A 17,071-nucleotide genomic window follows, 5' to 3' on the forward strand; every position below is an offset into this window, starting at 1 on the left:
TTGTACCCACTATGGCATGAATGGTGATGGAATAAGGACTCGTCGCAGGGAAGGGGATTATAATGTTGGACGGGAATGATGATGAGGAAAAGCTGACATATGCCCCGTCATACCCCATTAACATCCATATGTCCAATTGCACAAAGCTCAACATTAAAAAGGGCCACTTTTTTTTTTAATAAAATGAATAAGTTTTATGTCTTCACTTTTGTTGTATCAAATGACATTAAATAGCAAATTGTGATATACTTCAATACTTTGGGCATGTTCTAATTTACTAAACTAAGCTGAATTGAACCGAACTGAACTAAGGGCTTGTTCACATTTAATGAACTGAACTGATTGGAGCTGAAATGAATTGAATTGAATAGAGCTGAAATGAATATTTTATGAGAGAAGGAAATTAGGAGCTGAATTGAACTAAACTGATTGGAGTTGAGCTGAACTGAACTAAAATTAAGCTGAAGTGAACATGTCCTAAGCTGAAATGACTTATATATGACAGAAGGAAATTAGGAATTAAACTGAAATAACCCTGAAAAGATCATTTCCTTCGTATGTATCCTTGAAGTGGAAACAATATGACTATCACGACTACATTACGTGATTTTACTGATTGATAGCTTTCTACCTCATTATCTCATTCACATAACTTTAATTTTCACCCCTTCCCCTGTTTACACTTCTCATTTTTACCATCTTTTCCCCTTTTATGTATTGATATAATATTGTGCATTGGACGAGTCAAATAACTAATTGTCTATAATATCGAAATTATTTTTTATTTTTTTAAAAAAAGTTTAAATGTCACATGACTTGACAACTTGAAAGTATACTATAATAGTCTATAGTCTTTAGACGAAAGTTTTATAAAGCTACAAATAGTGCAAGTCTTCAAAATCCAATTAATAAGTGGACAATTCACAACACCACAAAAATCTCAAATCTACTCACAAACATAAATTCTAATAATTTAACCAAGTCAAAATAACACATAATTCTAATATTGTGGGTCATTTTTCCATGTATTTGAATTATGCAAACGAGTTTAACCATCAACACTGCATAAATATTACTCATACGGTCATACCATGAGTCCATGACCAACTCACCCTCAACACTAAACTATTGAGTCAAATAAAAAATTTGTTCAATAAAATATTCATTAGTCTAAATTGCTCGTAGTCATGTAATAAAATATAATTACCTCACTATGAAATATGTTTGTTATCATTTAAATTTTTAGATAATGTACTATACAAATAATAAGAAAATGACTTCTAAGATCACAAGGAGTCAATCTAAGACAACCAATCCTATAGTGAAGGGATTATGATTGCAATTAGATCTTGAACAGTCTTCATAGCTAGTGACCTAGTGTAGCCATTAGTAAATCAAATTAAATTATTACAGGTTGTTGAGCAACTCCAATGGACCATATGATTGGGCCTAAACTTTTTCTTAATGGGCTTTCTCAGCCTGGCCTGCTTCTATTATCCTCTTTTATTTTTATTTATTTATTTTTTTTTTAAAAAAAATTTCTTATTTTTATGCCTCATCTATTTATTTGTCTATACGAGCTTTTCACCATATACCCATGAGTTTTTTGTTTATTCACCATATACCCAATAAAGTTTTTAAAATTCATTATATAGCCCCGAGTTTTCACAAAAATGCACCATGTATCCTTGATTACTAATGATTTTTATATTTGTCACTCATTAGGGTTAATTATGACCCGAAACACCCTAAATGCATTCCCCTACCTCCGAAATCACCAACATTTTATTTCCCCATCCCCAAACCAACCCAAATTTCTTTTTCTCATCCTCAAAATCAATAATACGGATATGGTTACGGAGATTTGGAGTGGTTTCAGGGATTAGACAAAGGAAAAAAGTGGTTTCGAGGATGGGAGAAGAGATTTAAGGTGATTTCGATGTATAATTAATCAAATTTCACTTAATTTGTTGTCATTAGGGGTATATGATGAATTATTATAATAAATCAGGAGTATATGGTGAATTTGAAAATTTTCATAAATATATGGTGAATAAACAAAAAATTCAGGAGGTTATCTATAATTACTTTTCGGGAGAAAGCACGGAATTTTTAAAAAGATGACACGTGGTCCCCATAAAATAGCAAAGTAAAAAAAGACCGATAATTTGCCGAATTCCAGTATGCTTGGAGCAAAAGAAAGGGGCAAAAAATCCGTTAATTCCTTTATTATCAAGGGTACTTCCGTCTTTTCGATACGGCGGCTTCTCACACAAACTGCCACACTGGCACACTCTGTTATTCCATTAAAATTTTTAATTCCCAGTATACCCTTGACCCTTATAAAAACCCCCAAATTCCTGCATTTTTCTTCCAAATGAAAACCGAAAAAAGAAAGTCAAAACAAAAACAAACTCGTCAAAGCAACTCACTGAGCCGACTCACCGAGTGAAGAAGAAGATGAATCGCTTGGTAACAAACTCATCAATGGCGTTGATGATGATCAGAGCATCCTCTTCTTCAGCGCTTACTCACTCCTCTTCCGCCGTTAATGGCGCTCGTCGTGTTCTCGCCGGCGGTAGTTTGATGTCGCCGGAGTTTCAGCGTTGGAGCTTTGCGACGCCGGAGTGGCGCCGGAGTATGTCGTCATATTCGCCGTCTTCGGACGGGAAAGCGGTGGAGGAGAGAGAAAAGATGGAGGCAGAGATGATGAAGAAGAAGAAGGATGATCTTCCGTTGGTTTCGAGCTACTGGTCGGTTCCTAGGAATGAAATCATGAAGGAGGATGGTAGTAAATGGGCGTGGAATTGTTTTATGGTAATGTTTTTGATTAATCGTTCGTATTTACTTTAGGTTTTGAAACTTTTGATTTTATGTTTCATTTTTTTTAAAATTTTCATGCAAAATTCTTGCTGTTTGTATTATTATTACCAAATGAATCTTTAATCCGGTGTTAATTAGTGAAATTTGTCGATAATCTTCAATTATTTGAAATTTTCATGCGTAATTCTTGCTGTTTGTATGATTATTACCAAATGAAAATTTAATCCGGTTTTGATTAGTGAATTTCGTCGATAATCTTCAATTATTGGTTTGCAAGAGGATTTTCGACATTTTTTTTTTTTCGAAATTTGTTTCTCGTATACTTTTCTGTAAACATGAGCAAATGCTGCATTTTAACTAATAAGATCATTAGTATTTTTTGTTTTTGCCTTTTATTGCTCTTAGTTTTTTTTTGTATGTTTGCTTGAATTTCCTTTTACTGTTAATTTAGTGAGTTGTTTATACGTTCTCGTATAATCGTATTACATAAAAATAAATCGTACGGAGTATTAATATTTTTTAAAATAAAATACTAGTACTATAAACATTTTCCTGAGAAAAAGAGGGACAATAATTGTAATGACGTATATTCAATCATGTCGAATATGTTTGGTAATGACTGTATATTCCATCATGTCGAATATGTTTGTTGATTTTATTAAGAAATTCAATTAATTGTCATTTGATGGAGCTCCTAGGTTGACATTATTAAGAATTGTTAGATGTTTGGATTTTGTAGTTATGCTGGCAAATTATTTGATAGATGGGATATGCTCACAAGACGATTAGAATCCCATATATAATTTGTGCTTATATTTTTAAGTCATGGTGGTACTCGAGACTAGAGATTAAATTCCATTTGCATTACTGCCCTTTGTTGCTAACCCGGCCTGTAAAAGTTCGTAGTTAGAATACTCCGGGAATAGTTGTTGGTTGATACTTTTCTTGATTGTTGAAGCAGGAGAGGACCTTAATAAAAGGCTAGGCCAGGATTTATTGTTTGTACCAGGTTCTCTGTTATCAGGAGTCAGGATATTAGCATCTTGGGTATGAAATACAAAAGTACATAATAGACCCTAGATTGCTATGGATCCAAATGGAAATTATGTTATGCTCAACATGTTTGATGACCTATTTTTTCTAGTCGTATTTACTGTATTGATTATTCTTCGATATGTATGTAGGAGCACATATGACATGTGTATAATCATGTGATAAAGTAGATGGTTCTCGAGTTGTTAGATGGTGTTATATGGATTTCAAATCTCTGTGCAGCCATGGGAGACTTATGAGGCAGACTTGTCAATTGATCTGAGCAAGCATCATGTACCAAAAACATTTCTGGACAAGGTTGCCTTCCGGACAGTGAAACTGCTGAGGGTTCCAACTGATATTTTCTTCAAGGTACGGTATTCTGCTATACCATGAAATTACAGTTCAAAGATTCAATTAACCTCTGTTCTTGTGGCTTGACAAAATATACCACGAAATCTGTGGTGTTGGAGTTCCAATCTGAACAGATTTCATCCATAAAGAATTTCTGATATGCATGCTACAATTGTTTTGTTTTCAGAAGTTTCATGCTTATGCACTAGACATTATTGATCTGTTCTTTTGTAAAATTGCAGAGGCGGTATGGTTGTCGTGCAATGATGCTTGAAACAGTTGCTGCAGTTCCTGGTATGGTTGGTGGGCTGCTGCTACATTTGAGGTCCCTCCGTAGGTTCGAGCAGAGTGGTGGCTGGATCAAAGCATTGCTTGAAGAAGCTGAGAATGAGAGGATGCACCTAATGACACTGGTGGAATTGGTGCAGCCTAAATGGTATGAGAGGCTTTTGGTTCTAGCTGTGCAGGGAGTTTTCTTTAACTGTTATTTTGTACTCTATTTGCTTTCCCCTAAGCTGGCACACAGAGTGGTTGGTTACTTGGAAGAAGAGGCAATTCATTCATACACAGAGTATCTGAAGGACATAGACAGTGGTGCGATTGAAAATGTGCGCGCTCCTGCTATTGCCATTGACTACTGGAGGCTGCCAAAGAATGCCACTTTGAAGGATGTTATAACTGTGATCCGTGCTGACGAAGCTCACCATCGTGATGTCAACCATTTTGCTTCTGTGAGTACCGAAATTATTACTCAATAATTATTTTACTGATCCCATGGGCCTGACGTTGCTATTGAACTGTCTTCATGTCTTTCATCAGATAATTTTAAATTTAGACATCTGCCCTCTGTCACCTGATAAGCTATGGCAGCATTCTGTTATCAACTTACCATATAAATTTCTAATTGGTGTTGAACTGATGAAGTATATGTTATGGCCATGCAGGATGTCCACTTCCAGGGCAGGCAACTGAAAGAAGCGCCAGCTCCTGTTGGTTACCATTAGATCAATAGTCTGCATATTGCCATGTATACGAGCTCACGAAAGATACAGGCGTGTAAACCCTTGCAAAGCTTCTTAAATACAGAGCAGTGATTGCTTATAAGAAATCATAAATAGATAAACACCCTTTACAAGTCTCATTTATATATTTTGGTCCGGTTGATCTGTTTAGTTTGTGTGTTTGTGCGAAGTGTTTGTTACTCCTGTTTTTTGTAATAAGTATAAGCGTGCACAATCCTTGTCAGAATTTCTTAAAGCTTACGGATCACATTGTAGTGGATGAAATTTCAACTTAAGCAGAGGAATAAATTTCAGTATCATTTGCCATTTTTGGGCATTATAACAAATCCTTTAGTCTTCGGGTTGTACAATGTGAGTTGAACGAGCTTAAGTTTTTTGTCTGGGAACTGCATTGACAAATAAATAAGAAAGCATGCAATGAGCTGATAAGATGCACAACTACACTGAAAGCTAAATCAATAATATCGGAGAAGGAATTTTATAATCTTGATGACTTATTCTTTTTCTTGGGCCATTATTCAAATATACATTCAGTACAATCCACCAACTCACAAGTATATGTGATTGGTCGTCACAAATCTTGAATCCATGTGGTTGCTGATTCAGCAAATACCGCCTAATAGTTCACTTCTTTTAGCCGAACTGGGGTAAAGAGAGATGGACCAGTAGTACCACAAATTGGTTTACAAGGAAAAGCCATATCAAGGTACACTTCATGTAATCGGGTTACCTTTTTCACAGTCGAAAATTGGCAGGCAACCCCACTTCTATCGTCGCTAACTCACAACATTAGGGTAATCTCCTTGACATGATAAAACATGGAGGAAGATTGTCTTTCAAGCTCATTTTGTATTTTGGGAAGACATACTGACCATATTTTCTTATTCAAGAAGTCAAGATGCATTTTTCAATCTTGAATCAGAAAAAGGAGTTTCCAATTTCTCCTTCTGATCCACTAGAACTTCAAGAGCAGATTGATCTTTAATGGTTGAGGAAAATTCCGAGCCATTTATCTGTTTAGATGAGAATCTCAATCTGAGAAGCAATGAATTCGTCATGACTCCAATTGAGCTCAAACCCATAAGAGCTCCAGCAATTGAAGGAGTGAGCATCACCCCAGTAACAGGAAGCAACATCCCTGCAGCGATTGGAAGTCCGACAATGTTGTATCCAAATGCCCACCAGAGGTTTTGTTTTATAGTTTTCATGGTCAATTTGCTGAGCTCCAAGGCATCAAGTACTTGAGTTAGCTTGTTTCCCATAAGCACAATAGAAGATACTTCACTTGCAGCTCCAACACCGCCACCCATGGCAACCCCAACATGTGATGAAGCAAGGGCAGCAGCATCATTGATCCCATCCCCAACCATTGCTACAATCTTGTTATCATTCTGGAGTTGACTAATAAATTTCTTCTTTTGATCAGGCTTAACTCCAGAGAAGACCCTGTCCTTGGGGATACCCACAATGGCAGCAACATGTTCCGCGGTTTGTCTTTTATCTCCTGATAGCATGTAAACATCTATACCTTGGTTGAATAAAGATTGAACAACATTCTTGGCATCTTCTCTTATCTGATCTTCAATGTAAATAAGTCCAGCAAGATTTCCATCTATTCCAACATAAACAACCGACTGACTGTTGTTTTGATCCTCTAGCCCTTGAAATGGGTTATTATCAACACCATGCCTTTGAAGCCACTCTAATGTGCCAACAGCAACCCTTCTATTCTCAATGGTTGCCACCGCACCAGATCCTGGCTCCTCTGTAAAGGTACCATCAGCAGCTTTGAAAGTCTGGCAACCAATAGAACGTGCAGCTTCCACTATAGCTTTTCCTACTGGGTGGATAGTATTTGACTCAACACTAGCGGCAAGTTTTAAAACCTCAGCTTCTGACAAATGCACTCAGTTATTATCTGATAGCGAATTACTCAAACTTTCATTTTCATGAGTGACAACTTGCATCACAACTGGTTTCCCAATGGTTAAAGTCCCAGTCTTGTCAAACACAACGACATTAGCCAACGAAAATTTTTCCAAGATATCTCCACCCCGCAGGAGCAATCCTCTCTTTGCACCAAGAGAAGTTCCAACAAGCACAGCAGTGGGAGTTGCAAGACCAAGAGCACAAGGACAAGCCACAACCAGAACACTGCAAGAGAGCTGAAGTGCGAGTGAAACTGAACTTCCCCCTGAGATGACAGATGGCAAAATGCGAGAGCCAAAAAGGGTCCAAAACATGAATGTAGCAGCAGATAATGCCATTACACCATATGTGAACCGCCCAGCCACTTTGTCAGCCAAACGCTGAACAGGAGCTTCCCTACTTTGTGCTTCCTCCACTAGTCGAACAATGTCACCCATAGTTGTTTCACCTCCAGGCCTTTGAACTTCAATAGTAAGTGTTCCATTCAGGTTTATACTCCCAGCAGAAACTTCTGTCTAAGAGGATTAGCAGGAAACACAATAAGGTCTTGTATTAATGACATTAACACTGCAGAAAAGGAAGAAAACAGGGGAAGGGGGCAAAAGAGAAATTTTCAGATTGTAATATGGATAGAACATCATACCCCATGCAGTTTTGTCACCGGCAAAGGCTCCCCAGAAAAACTTGATTCGTCAACTGTACTCCTGCCAGCCCTGACAATTCCATCTGCAGGCACACGGTCCTGAGCAGCAATGAGTCATGTCAGAAGAAAATCAGCCAATTGCTAGGCTCTATACTTTAGCCTGGTATCACAATTACAATTAACACCACCACCTAGCCAATGTAAAACCACTAGGCAACCAACAAAGATATATACAAGCAAAAGTAAAACCACTAGGCAACCAACAACAAAAAAGATATTAAAACACAAGGAAAGTGGAAGAGTCGCAATACATGGATGAAGGGCAGGCAATGATTTTGACCACGATGATGTTTTTACTTTTTTCCAAATAATTAAGAGGTATATGTATAATAGAAAATACTTACTCCTGGCAGAACCACAATCTTATCCCCAACTGACAGACTGCTACAGGGAACTTCGACAGTTGACACGGTATCTTCGGCATCATTAACTAAGAGACGAGCCTTAGAGGGTAGAATACTCAAGAGGCTGGTCAAATCACTCGTAGCTTTTATTTTAGCCCTTTGTTCAAGATTTCTTCCTAATAGTACAAAGGCTATCAACATAATCGGCTCCTCAAAAAATGCCTTCCATCCCTGGACAGATAACATAATGTCATTTACAGCATTTTTGAAAATTGGATAAAAAGCACATAATAATAAAATCATATGAAGAATTGTCCTAATAAAACATTACATTTCAGAAGTGAACAATTTTAAAAAGTTAGAAGAAGTACATACATAAAAAATTGCAGTCAACAAATGTTTACAAGTGTGAAAAATGTATGCGTGCAGAAAAAACTCCACAAAGTAAACAAATGGTGTTGGAATAATAAGATAATTTTACCAAGTAAACTCATTGAAGCATAACAGCAGACAACTAAGAAACATAGAAGTTTTTAGATAAAAAAAAAATGATAGAAGTAAAACCCATAATTTCACCATCACTTTCAATTTTTTCAGTTCATAGTGCAGTCCAATATCTTTTTTTTATTCTCTGATTAGTTTTATCTTCAAGAGTCTTTATCTTTTATCAGAATTACAGTTCAATATCATTTATATAATTCTCTACCCCTAAAATAGTAGAAGCCACTAAAAAAAATAGCAATGCCAGATCTAAACATGGGAAAATTGAGGGTCTATATACTCTGAATCTATATCAAGAGGCAGCAACTCAAGCACATATGCCATACTGTTGGCAGGAAAGATTTTCAAGTTTTACCAATTTTGGGATAAAAGTAGCCAACGAGCTAACTGTAAATGATGATAGAGCCCCAAGTCCAACTAAGGTGTTCATGTTGGGGGCACCTCTAAAGAAACTCTTCAGACCATCGAGAATTAGTTGCCGTCCAGGTCCAAGTAATGTGAATAGAGACAACGATAAATGGAAGCCTGTGGAGTGAAACACATGGATCCATGAAGCCTTGGCCCAGAAGAAATGAGACAGGTGACCAAACATACATACGGCGCATAGAGCCCAAGATACTGCAAGTTCACGACCTGTATAATACTTTGGTCAGTAATTGCATTTCAAAAAAACTGAAAGCCAACTGAAAGATACTAACCACTTTCTCTCAATTTGTTGCGCTTTTGATCCATCTTCCTCTCAAAAATTTGAAACACATTTTCCCTTCCAGGGTCTGCAGATAAATACGGAAATGACACATGAAGACCAATCTCATGAGAAACTTTCTTTCCAAGAATCATGGTAGTAGCCTCTTTTACATATTTGTAGTAGGATAGCCACTGAAAAGCCAAACATTTAAAAACAAAAAGAAAAAGGAGGGGGCCAAATGAGCTGAAGTTCATCAAAAGAACGGGGAATATTAAGTATGCAAAGTGTCTAATGAAATATCCTCTTAGTAATCATCAATGTATAAAAGTCAAATATCCTCTTCAGAATGCACAAATTGTTTCCAATATAGCTCTACAGTAAAGACAAAATAATACAGTTGCCTGACTTGCTTCAGCAACTCGGCTTACTCTGATCAGCATGATAATGTCCTACACATCATACAATAGAATTTTTTTGACTATGGAAGCCCTCATTTTGCTACAAGTATCGGGAAAAAAAAATGTACAGCTAAAATGCTCAAAACAATTATCCAAACTCAATGCGCTCGTGTGACAGACTGGCTTCCCTCTAGGGCCTCTACCCAATGCACCACTAGTAGCCGCAACACATACCTATTGACACAAAATAAGGTACACCATTTACATCTAAAAATGACAGCAATATAGCTCAATAAGAACTTGCTTTGTAATTGAAACCTGGTCAACTACATACCATTTATGCTAGCTCCTTAAAAGAAGCTTTGGTATTTCCTAGTTATGGAGTATCTCCTTCCTTGTCCCCCTGACCTGCCAATTAAGAACCAAGCTTGACATGAATTGTTAAATCTAAACATTACACTTTTTGTCGGGCTAAGGTATTTACAAGATTGTTGTGTCCTCATATAAAGCTTCTAAGTCTTAGTGACTAGAAAAGTTTTAGTCTAGTCATTTTAATTTGGATATATACTAACAAACTAAGGAGCCATGGTTCTGGAACATTTCATGCCATATCTATATGTGATTTTACAATGAAATAGCCACAGCTAAACATGATTTGCAAGCAATTATCTCCAGGTTCCCAGAAGGTGTAAGTGAGATTTTCATCTCAGATCATTTGAATTCAACTCCTGTGTACAATGGCTAACTCAATAAAATGTATTCCACTGATTAAGTGATAAGTAAGAAGTCTCTTTTTCTTGCATGCTTTAGCAAAGTTTCAAGTATGTAGTAGAGCCAAATCAATTAAATTTAACATGTAAGAAAATCAAGGAGAACCATAAGTTCTACACAACAAGGTTCATGTACCAGTTTTAATGAGGCATAGATGGCATATTATCTTGAGAATGATTAAGATCAAGATATGTAGAGCATCAAATAAACAGTCCTTGGAGTATGGATGCAATGCAGGGAAAAAAAAAATATATATATATATATAACAACAGATGCAAAGCAAATGTTGATGCTGCCATTTTGGGGTTAAATCATTGGACCCTAAAGGCCTAAACTAGAGTACTAGACACATAATTTTAAAATTTACTTATTAATTTCCACCCCCGTTCCAAAAAAACACTTCAAATTACAGTAAATGTGTTCTGTTGAAAAACACATCATCTTTGACTCTTCAGACCAAAGCCCTTGCACATATCAACAACTTGGATGGGAACACAAGATCTATAACAAACCATATTATATATCAAATGCAACACACTACATTAAACAAAATGAGCACAAAAGGCAACCAACCTCGAAGATTAGACTCAAAACCACAGTTGGTCAAATGTTTAGCAAGCATGTCACCCAAATCTTGCCGCCAATTCGGCAAATCTTTGGCTCCAGATACAGGCCAGACAATTGCAGTCTCTGTCGCAAGATTGACACTAGCAGAAGACACCTGAGACTGTATTCACAGCCCAATGAAATTACATTAATCAACACCAAAATTGCTTCAAAAAGAAACAAATTGAATGCATGTTTGGCAATATCCTGCATAGTCTAACACAAAACAGAAGAGGAATAATCTAGATCACATAGTTAGCTTTCATCTATCCGTTTGATTCAAAGTGGATAACATTTTCTCTGAATAATCAATTCAGCCCTCAAACAGCTTATGCAAGACCAACGTATTTCCCCTGATAATCTGTAATAACTTCTCAAAAGTCGCCGATTAATTTTCCATGCCCATAATTCTTCACATGTGGCTTTTGCTAAAATCGAGTGATGACAAACTATTTTTCTCAAGGTGAGATAGTCCACAAAGGCACAAAAGCATATAAGACGACAATACTACAACTACAAAAGATTTCAAATCTCATAAGACTTCGTAAGGCTAAATTATTTTGTACAATCACATAGCTTTCCACAACTTATCTCCTTCATAAATGACGCTTATAATGTGCATTCAGTCATTCATTTCGGCCACGCAAATATATATACAACTGAGAATTAAACCAACAAAATGCTTCCTAAATGCAATGTCAATTATATAATCCTCTATTTAATTTTAATCACAAGCAATTTATTGACTAGTTCAACCAAACAAAAAACGAAGCACTCACTTGATTTTCAAGTATTTTCTTCACTTTAGCAGCACAACCGCCGCAAGTCATCCCCTAACAACCAAATTCAACAACAATTTAGCACAAATTAACGATTAATTTCACATTCTAATCAAAATTCAAGGAGAGAGAGAAAATTACTCCAACATCAAGCACAATAGCATCAGGCGAAAGCACGGAAACATCATCAGCAGCAGAAGCCGCAACCTTCGGAACTCCGCCTTCCGATCCATCACCACCTCCGCCACCTCCACCGCCATTTTCTCCGCCGATTCCTCCGCCGCCGCCTGCCGAGAACGAAACGCAGCGTACCGGAGAGCAGAAACCTTGAATTGAAGCGAACTTCGAGAAATCAATGGAAGCGGCAAGTCGGTGAGTCAAGATTCGGCTAGTTAGGGAGCGAGTCAATGGAGGATTGGAGGTGGAGAGACGGCGTAAATGGAGGAGAGAGAAAATGGAAGGATAGGAGGAGGAGGAGGAGGAGGAAGAAGATGATCTTAGGGCTTTGGAGAGGGTTAGGAGAGTGGAAGCTGGTGAGAGAGTTGACTCCATTGTTGATAGGAGAGAGAAAATTGCAGAGGAATTCTGGGAGTTGGAAGTAATAGTTGTGGTGCGTTTGTTTGGTGTTGGAATTAAAATGGAAAGATGTGTTTATCCGGTTAACTGAAGATGTGGATTGTGTAGCGGGAAAATCGTTCCAACTATTTTGTTCATTTTGGCTATATTGGGCTACAATAGTTGAGCACTCGAGTAGAGTGGCTTGACCTTTTATTGTGCTTAAAGACGAGTTGTTAGTTTGAGTTTGGCATTTTAGTTGTTAGATCTTTGAGTTTTTTAGTTTCGAATTTTCATCTTTTGGTCCCTCTATTTCACCAAAAAAAAAAAAAAAAAAAAAAAAAAAAGAGTCAAATAGGTGAGTTTTTGTTCAATTAATTGATTTAAAAGATGATCATTTGATATTTAAATTTAACGATTGATAATTAGTAAATCATAATGCATACAAATTACTTTGATTATTACAAAAGGATGCATATGTTTATTTTAGAATATATATATTTTTACTTTCTATTTAGTGGCAGATCCACGTTAGGTTCAACTAGATTTTATTGAACCCACTGATTTTTTGAAGAAAAAGAGTTAAAACTAATACTTGCAAATGTAAGGTAGCATAAGTGCATAACCCACAATGGTGAAGTTGAAAAGAATAAGTTCAATGGTGGGCTTCTCAAGACTCACTGCATTGTTGAAGATTGTATCTAATTTTACCATTCATCACCTCAAGTATTGTCAAGTATAGTGGTAATTTCTTTCTAGGTTGCTCCAAGTTTCAATCAATATAAGTGTGATTGAAGTTTTCGTCTAGGTTAAGATATTCTATATTCACCCTCATCCCCGGCTTCACATACAAAAAGCAATGTTGTCCATGGCTCATAAATAAACTAAAGGCAAAACAGTGTGTGGTTGGAGCTTGGAAGCTTCACAATTTTTTTTTTTTTTTTTTTTGAAACAAGTTACTCTTTAAACTAATCACATTATTTGAATTTCTTTACTCTCTTTGATGAAAATTATGCAAAAAAAAATGTACAAAATACCGTTAATATTATTAAGATTCAAACTCAATGCATCTACACATGTAATAATTAAAATATTGTAAGCTCGGATTCGGAGTGATTCACATATCCAATAGCCTTATTTATGTCTTAGAGTTACAACCTTCGCTATTTTCTAGCTTCATTACTATCTTATTGATGACCCCATCACAAATACGACGTGACCGATACGATTGTGCGCCATAATGGCTTGGAATGTAGTGCAAATGGAAGTGTTTTCTTATTTTTATGAGAAGAAAACTATAAAGGATAGTGATGTAGACGGGATTTGATCTCATGTTTTGAGGATTACCTCAAAATTTTAATTTACTCAACCAATTAACATTTATAACTCCACAGTCAGGGTAGTGTTGTGAGCTTATAAAAAGGCATAATTTAAAGTAACGCGTGATATCAAATTCCGTATAGATCATTTGCATGTCGTAAACTTGTAGTTCTCATAAGTCATTACTTAAAGAAGTTTAAGGTACTTTTGTTTTGGTGTGTCTAGCTCAAGGTAAGGCATCCTCACCAGCGACCTTCAACACAACACAACACAACATCCTCACAGCACTCACCTGCAACATTAATTGATCAAATTCAAAGCTTTGATCGATCTTCAACACCCAGTTCGATTTCAACCTCGAACTCGAAATTTCAATAAGATCCGTCGCTTTCTCATACCAAGTTCGCTTGCCAATTCAAAGATACTCCTATGTCATGCCTTCATATCTCTTGTAATCTCAAAAGGTAAAATTTTGATCCCGAATTCGTAGTTTATGCCATTGCATTCAATTGATGTTTCTCATGTTTACTACCATTTGGAAAGAGTTAATCTTTTGAGCTGGAATCGGGTTGCCATTTGAATGCCTACTACGTGTTCGACGAAATGCCGCTTTGAAATCCATATGATTTGTAAATTCAATAGAATGTCTGACTTTAAAAATTTTCTTGTCAGTTTAGAGAATTTCTAATCCCATTATTTGGAATTTGGAATTTTGAATTTTACTGTAGAATCAACAAAATAAAAATAGAATCTAGTATCATGATGTTAATCTATGATCTTGATTTTTTCATGTGGGATTTTTGAAAGGATATAGTTTATTGGTTTACAGAAATTTTATTAGTAGAATGTGCAGCTGGGTTCTTATAGTGCTTGCTCCTGTAGTATGTTTCTGGGCATTTTCTTCTGACTGGATTGATGATAGGAGTTCATGAAAATTGATTTCATTGTTTAATCAAATCATCTTGAGCTGGTATGTTTGTCTGTTTGATGTAGCTTGGTTTGAATCTATTCATCCTATTTGAGTTGGTCGGAAATTACCTCTGCCAATACTGTCAAGATTTTTGGTAGATAACAGATTGATGAAGTTTTTGCTGTTAGTATGATTCTGGACCAAAGGTGTATACAATTGTGTGTGTGTGTGTGTGCACGTGTGCATTTGTGAGTGTGTGAACCGAACTAAAATGGAAAAAAATCATCTTTTTTGATGATGTTCTTTCCTTAAAGGTACTTATTTGATGGATATTGTTGTCCTCTGAATATGTGCATTTGTGCAAGGAATTTTTTGGTAGTTTTGATTCTTTATCATGGAGTGATGGACAATTGGACATACTAGAATGAAATGAAGTTACTTCAAATGAGAAACCTAAGCTATTGAACATAATTGGTGTGCCATTTCTTACTCACAGCTATGTATTTATCACTTACGAAGTAATTACTAACGTCTCTACTAACTGTGTTTATATGTTGCAGGTGCAATTAAGGCTGAATTATAATGAGTGGTTCTATCAGATCTAGTAGCCTTAAATCTGCATTTTCATACTGTGTACAACAAGTAAGAAGCTATGACTACCACAATTACCTTTGTCTCCTAGAACTCCCTCTGGAGATGCGAAGAGCTGCATTTGCACTTCGTGCCTTCAATGTTGAAACAGCCAAAGCTATGGATGTTGCTTCTGATCCCAGGATTGGCCTAATGCGGCTTCTTTGGTGGCAAGATGCAGTGGACAAAATCTATGCTAATAAGCTGATTGAGCATCCGATCGCCCAATCTCTTTCATCCATTGTGTCAGAGCATAAAGTAAGCAAGGCCTGGCTGAAAAGATCTATTGAAGCTCGTATAAATGATGCACAGAGGGAACCCAATGAAATCCTAAAAACTGTTGAAGAACTAGAGAAATATTCCGAGGACACACAATCCACTATCTTGTATACAACATTACAATCTGGAGGTATCAACTCCACTGCAGCTGATCATGCTGCTTCTCATATTGGTAAAGCTGCTGGGCTTGCCTTGCTGTTGAGGTCTTTACCATACCATGCCAGTCGCCAACGACTATTTGCTTACATTCCTTCTGATGTTGCTTCCAAACACGGTTTATTGATTGAGGATGGGGGTCAGACTGGAATCACTGCGGACTCACGTGAGGAGCTCTGTAATGCAGTCTTTGAGATGGCTTCAGTGGCAAATTCTCATCTCCAAAAGGCACGGGAATTGTCTAAAACAGTACCTGCTGAAGCTATTCCTGTGCTCCTCCCTGCTGTTCCAACTCAAGTGCTCTTGGACTCTCTGCGCCGGGTGCATTTTGATGTTTTTGATCCTAAGTTGCAGCGAGGTGTTTTGGGGATCCCTCCACTGTCGTTTCAGTTAAAATTGAAATGGCATTCATGGAGGGGAAGATATTGATTTTCTTTCTTTAGATTGTAACAACAATAAGAAAATTATGTAAACCTTTGATTTACTTGGATGCATGTTGAGGAGAGACAATCAGGCAATTAGCTGTTTCTAAACACTAGGCTTGCAAGCAGAGGCATACACTTTAGAGCTGTGTATTTGAGGTTCGAATGTCTATTATGAATTGGATGTTTCTCTCATTTTTGGAATTGACATCTACAAGAATAATCCTTGTAATTGAGATTTACAAGAATAATCCTTAATCCGAAATTTGTTGTGAAGTTTCATTGGTTTATGCTTATCAGTTATCATTGCATACTGATGGTTTGTTTGAGCAGATGAAGAATCCTCCATTTCTTTGGGAATGTACAATGTAGTGTGCTGTGTGCAGGGTCATTAAAAAATAAATAAAAAATTGCGCTAGAAGGAGGGGTCGAACCTCCGACCTTGTGGTTAACAGCCACACGCTCTAACCAACTGAGCTATTCCAGCTTCTTGTTATCTAGGTCTTATAGTATGTAATAATATTAATACAGGATGGGGGTGAGCCAAGTGGGAGAGTTTGCATAACTAGATGAATTTAGGATCAATTTTCAGGATATGGCTGGTCCAGGTAGAATTTGACACTTTCTTGATTTATTTTTTTATTTTTATTGTTTTACAGCAAGTTCTTGTATCTATTTGTTAGAATTATTGCTCCTAATTTGATTTTCACGTGATAAAAATAATCGTCAAATTAAGAATAATATTTATATGCATTTGATATAAGACAATTATTTGGAACACATTATAGGTCACCTAACGATATACTTGGAGTAGATATATGTGCAAATATTAATAAACTTTATTTAGAT

The 17,071-nt window shown here is 36.5% G+C and overlaps 2 protein-coding genes, 1 non-coding gene and 1 pseudogene across 4 annotated transcripts; 2 read left to right on the forward strand and 2 right to left on the reverse strand.

Annotated features, from left to right (window-relative positions):
• The first annotated feature begins 2,386 nt into the window (after nt 1-2,386).
• On the forward strand, nt 2,387-5,558 carry LOC145590004 (ubiquinol oxidase, mitochondrial-like). The gene is made up of 4 exons (XM_081646732.1): nt 2,387-2,817; nt 4,099-4,227; nt 4,452-4,940; nt 5,154-5,558. The coding sequence occupies exons 1-4, from the start codon at nt 2,461-2,463 to the stop codon at nt 5,211-5,213; spliced, it is 1,035 nt and encodes a 344-aa protein (XP_081502858.1). The 5' UTR covers nt 2,387-2,460; the 3' UTR covers nt 5,214-5,558.
• Nucleotides 5,559-5,679: 121 nt separating this feature from the next.
• LOC145590003 (copper-transporting ATPase PAA1, chloroplastic-like) lies at nt 5,680-12,797 on the reverse strand (annotated as a pseudogene). Its single transcript, XR_014101851.1, has 8 exons — nt 12,092-12,797; nt 11,951-12,004; nt 11,139-11,292; nt 9,407-9,481; nt 9,064-9,341; nt 8,208-8,438; nt 7,804-7,902; nt 5,680-7,675 (listed from the first exon to the last, which is right to left on the reverse strand). The product of XR_014101851.1 is annotated as a copper-transporting ATPase PAA1, chloroplastic-like (transcript).
• Nucleotides 12,798-14,035: 1,238 nt separating this feature from the next.
• On the forward strand, nt 14,036-16,375 carry LOC145588298 (uncharacterized). The gene is made up of 2 exons (XM_081644940.1): nt 14,036-14,289; nt 15,296-16,375. The coding sequence occupies exon 2, from the start codon at nt 15,318-15,320 to the stop codon at nt 16,227-16,229; it is 912 nt and encodes a 303-aa protein (XP_081501066.1). The 5' UTR covers nt 14,036-14,289; nt 15,296-15,317; the 3' UTR covers nt 16,230-16,375.
• A 260-nt stretch (nt 16,376-16,635) lies between these two features.
• On the reverse strand, nt 16,636-16,709 carry TRNAN-GUU (transfer RNA asparagine (anticodon GUU)). The gene has a single exon. It is a non-coding gene; the product is annotated as a tRNA-Asn (tRNA).
• Nucleotides 16,710-17,071: the final 362 nt, after the last annotated feature.

The sequence above is a fragment of the Chenopodium album genome, chromosome 17 (assembly GCF_948465745.1).
Source record: "Chenopodium album chromosome 17, dcCheAlbu1.1, whole genome shotgun sequence".
In the NCBI taxonomy this organism is placed as follows: Eukaryota; Viridiplantae; Streptophyta; class Magnoliopsida; order Caryophyllales; family Amaranthaceae; genus Chenopodium; species Chenopodium album.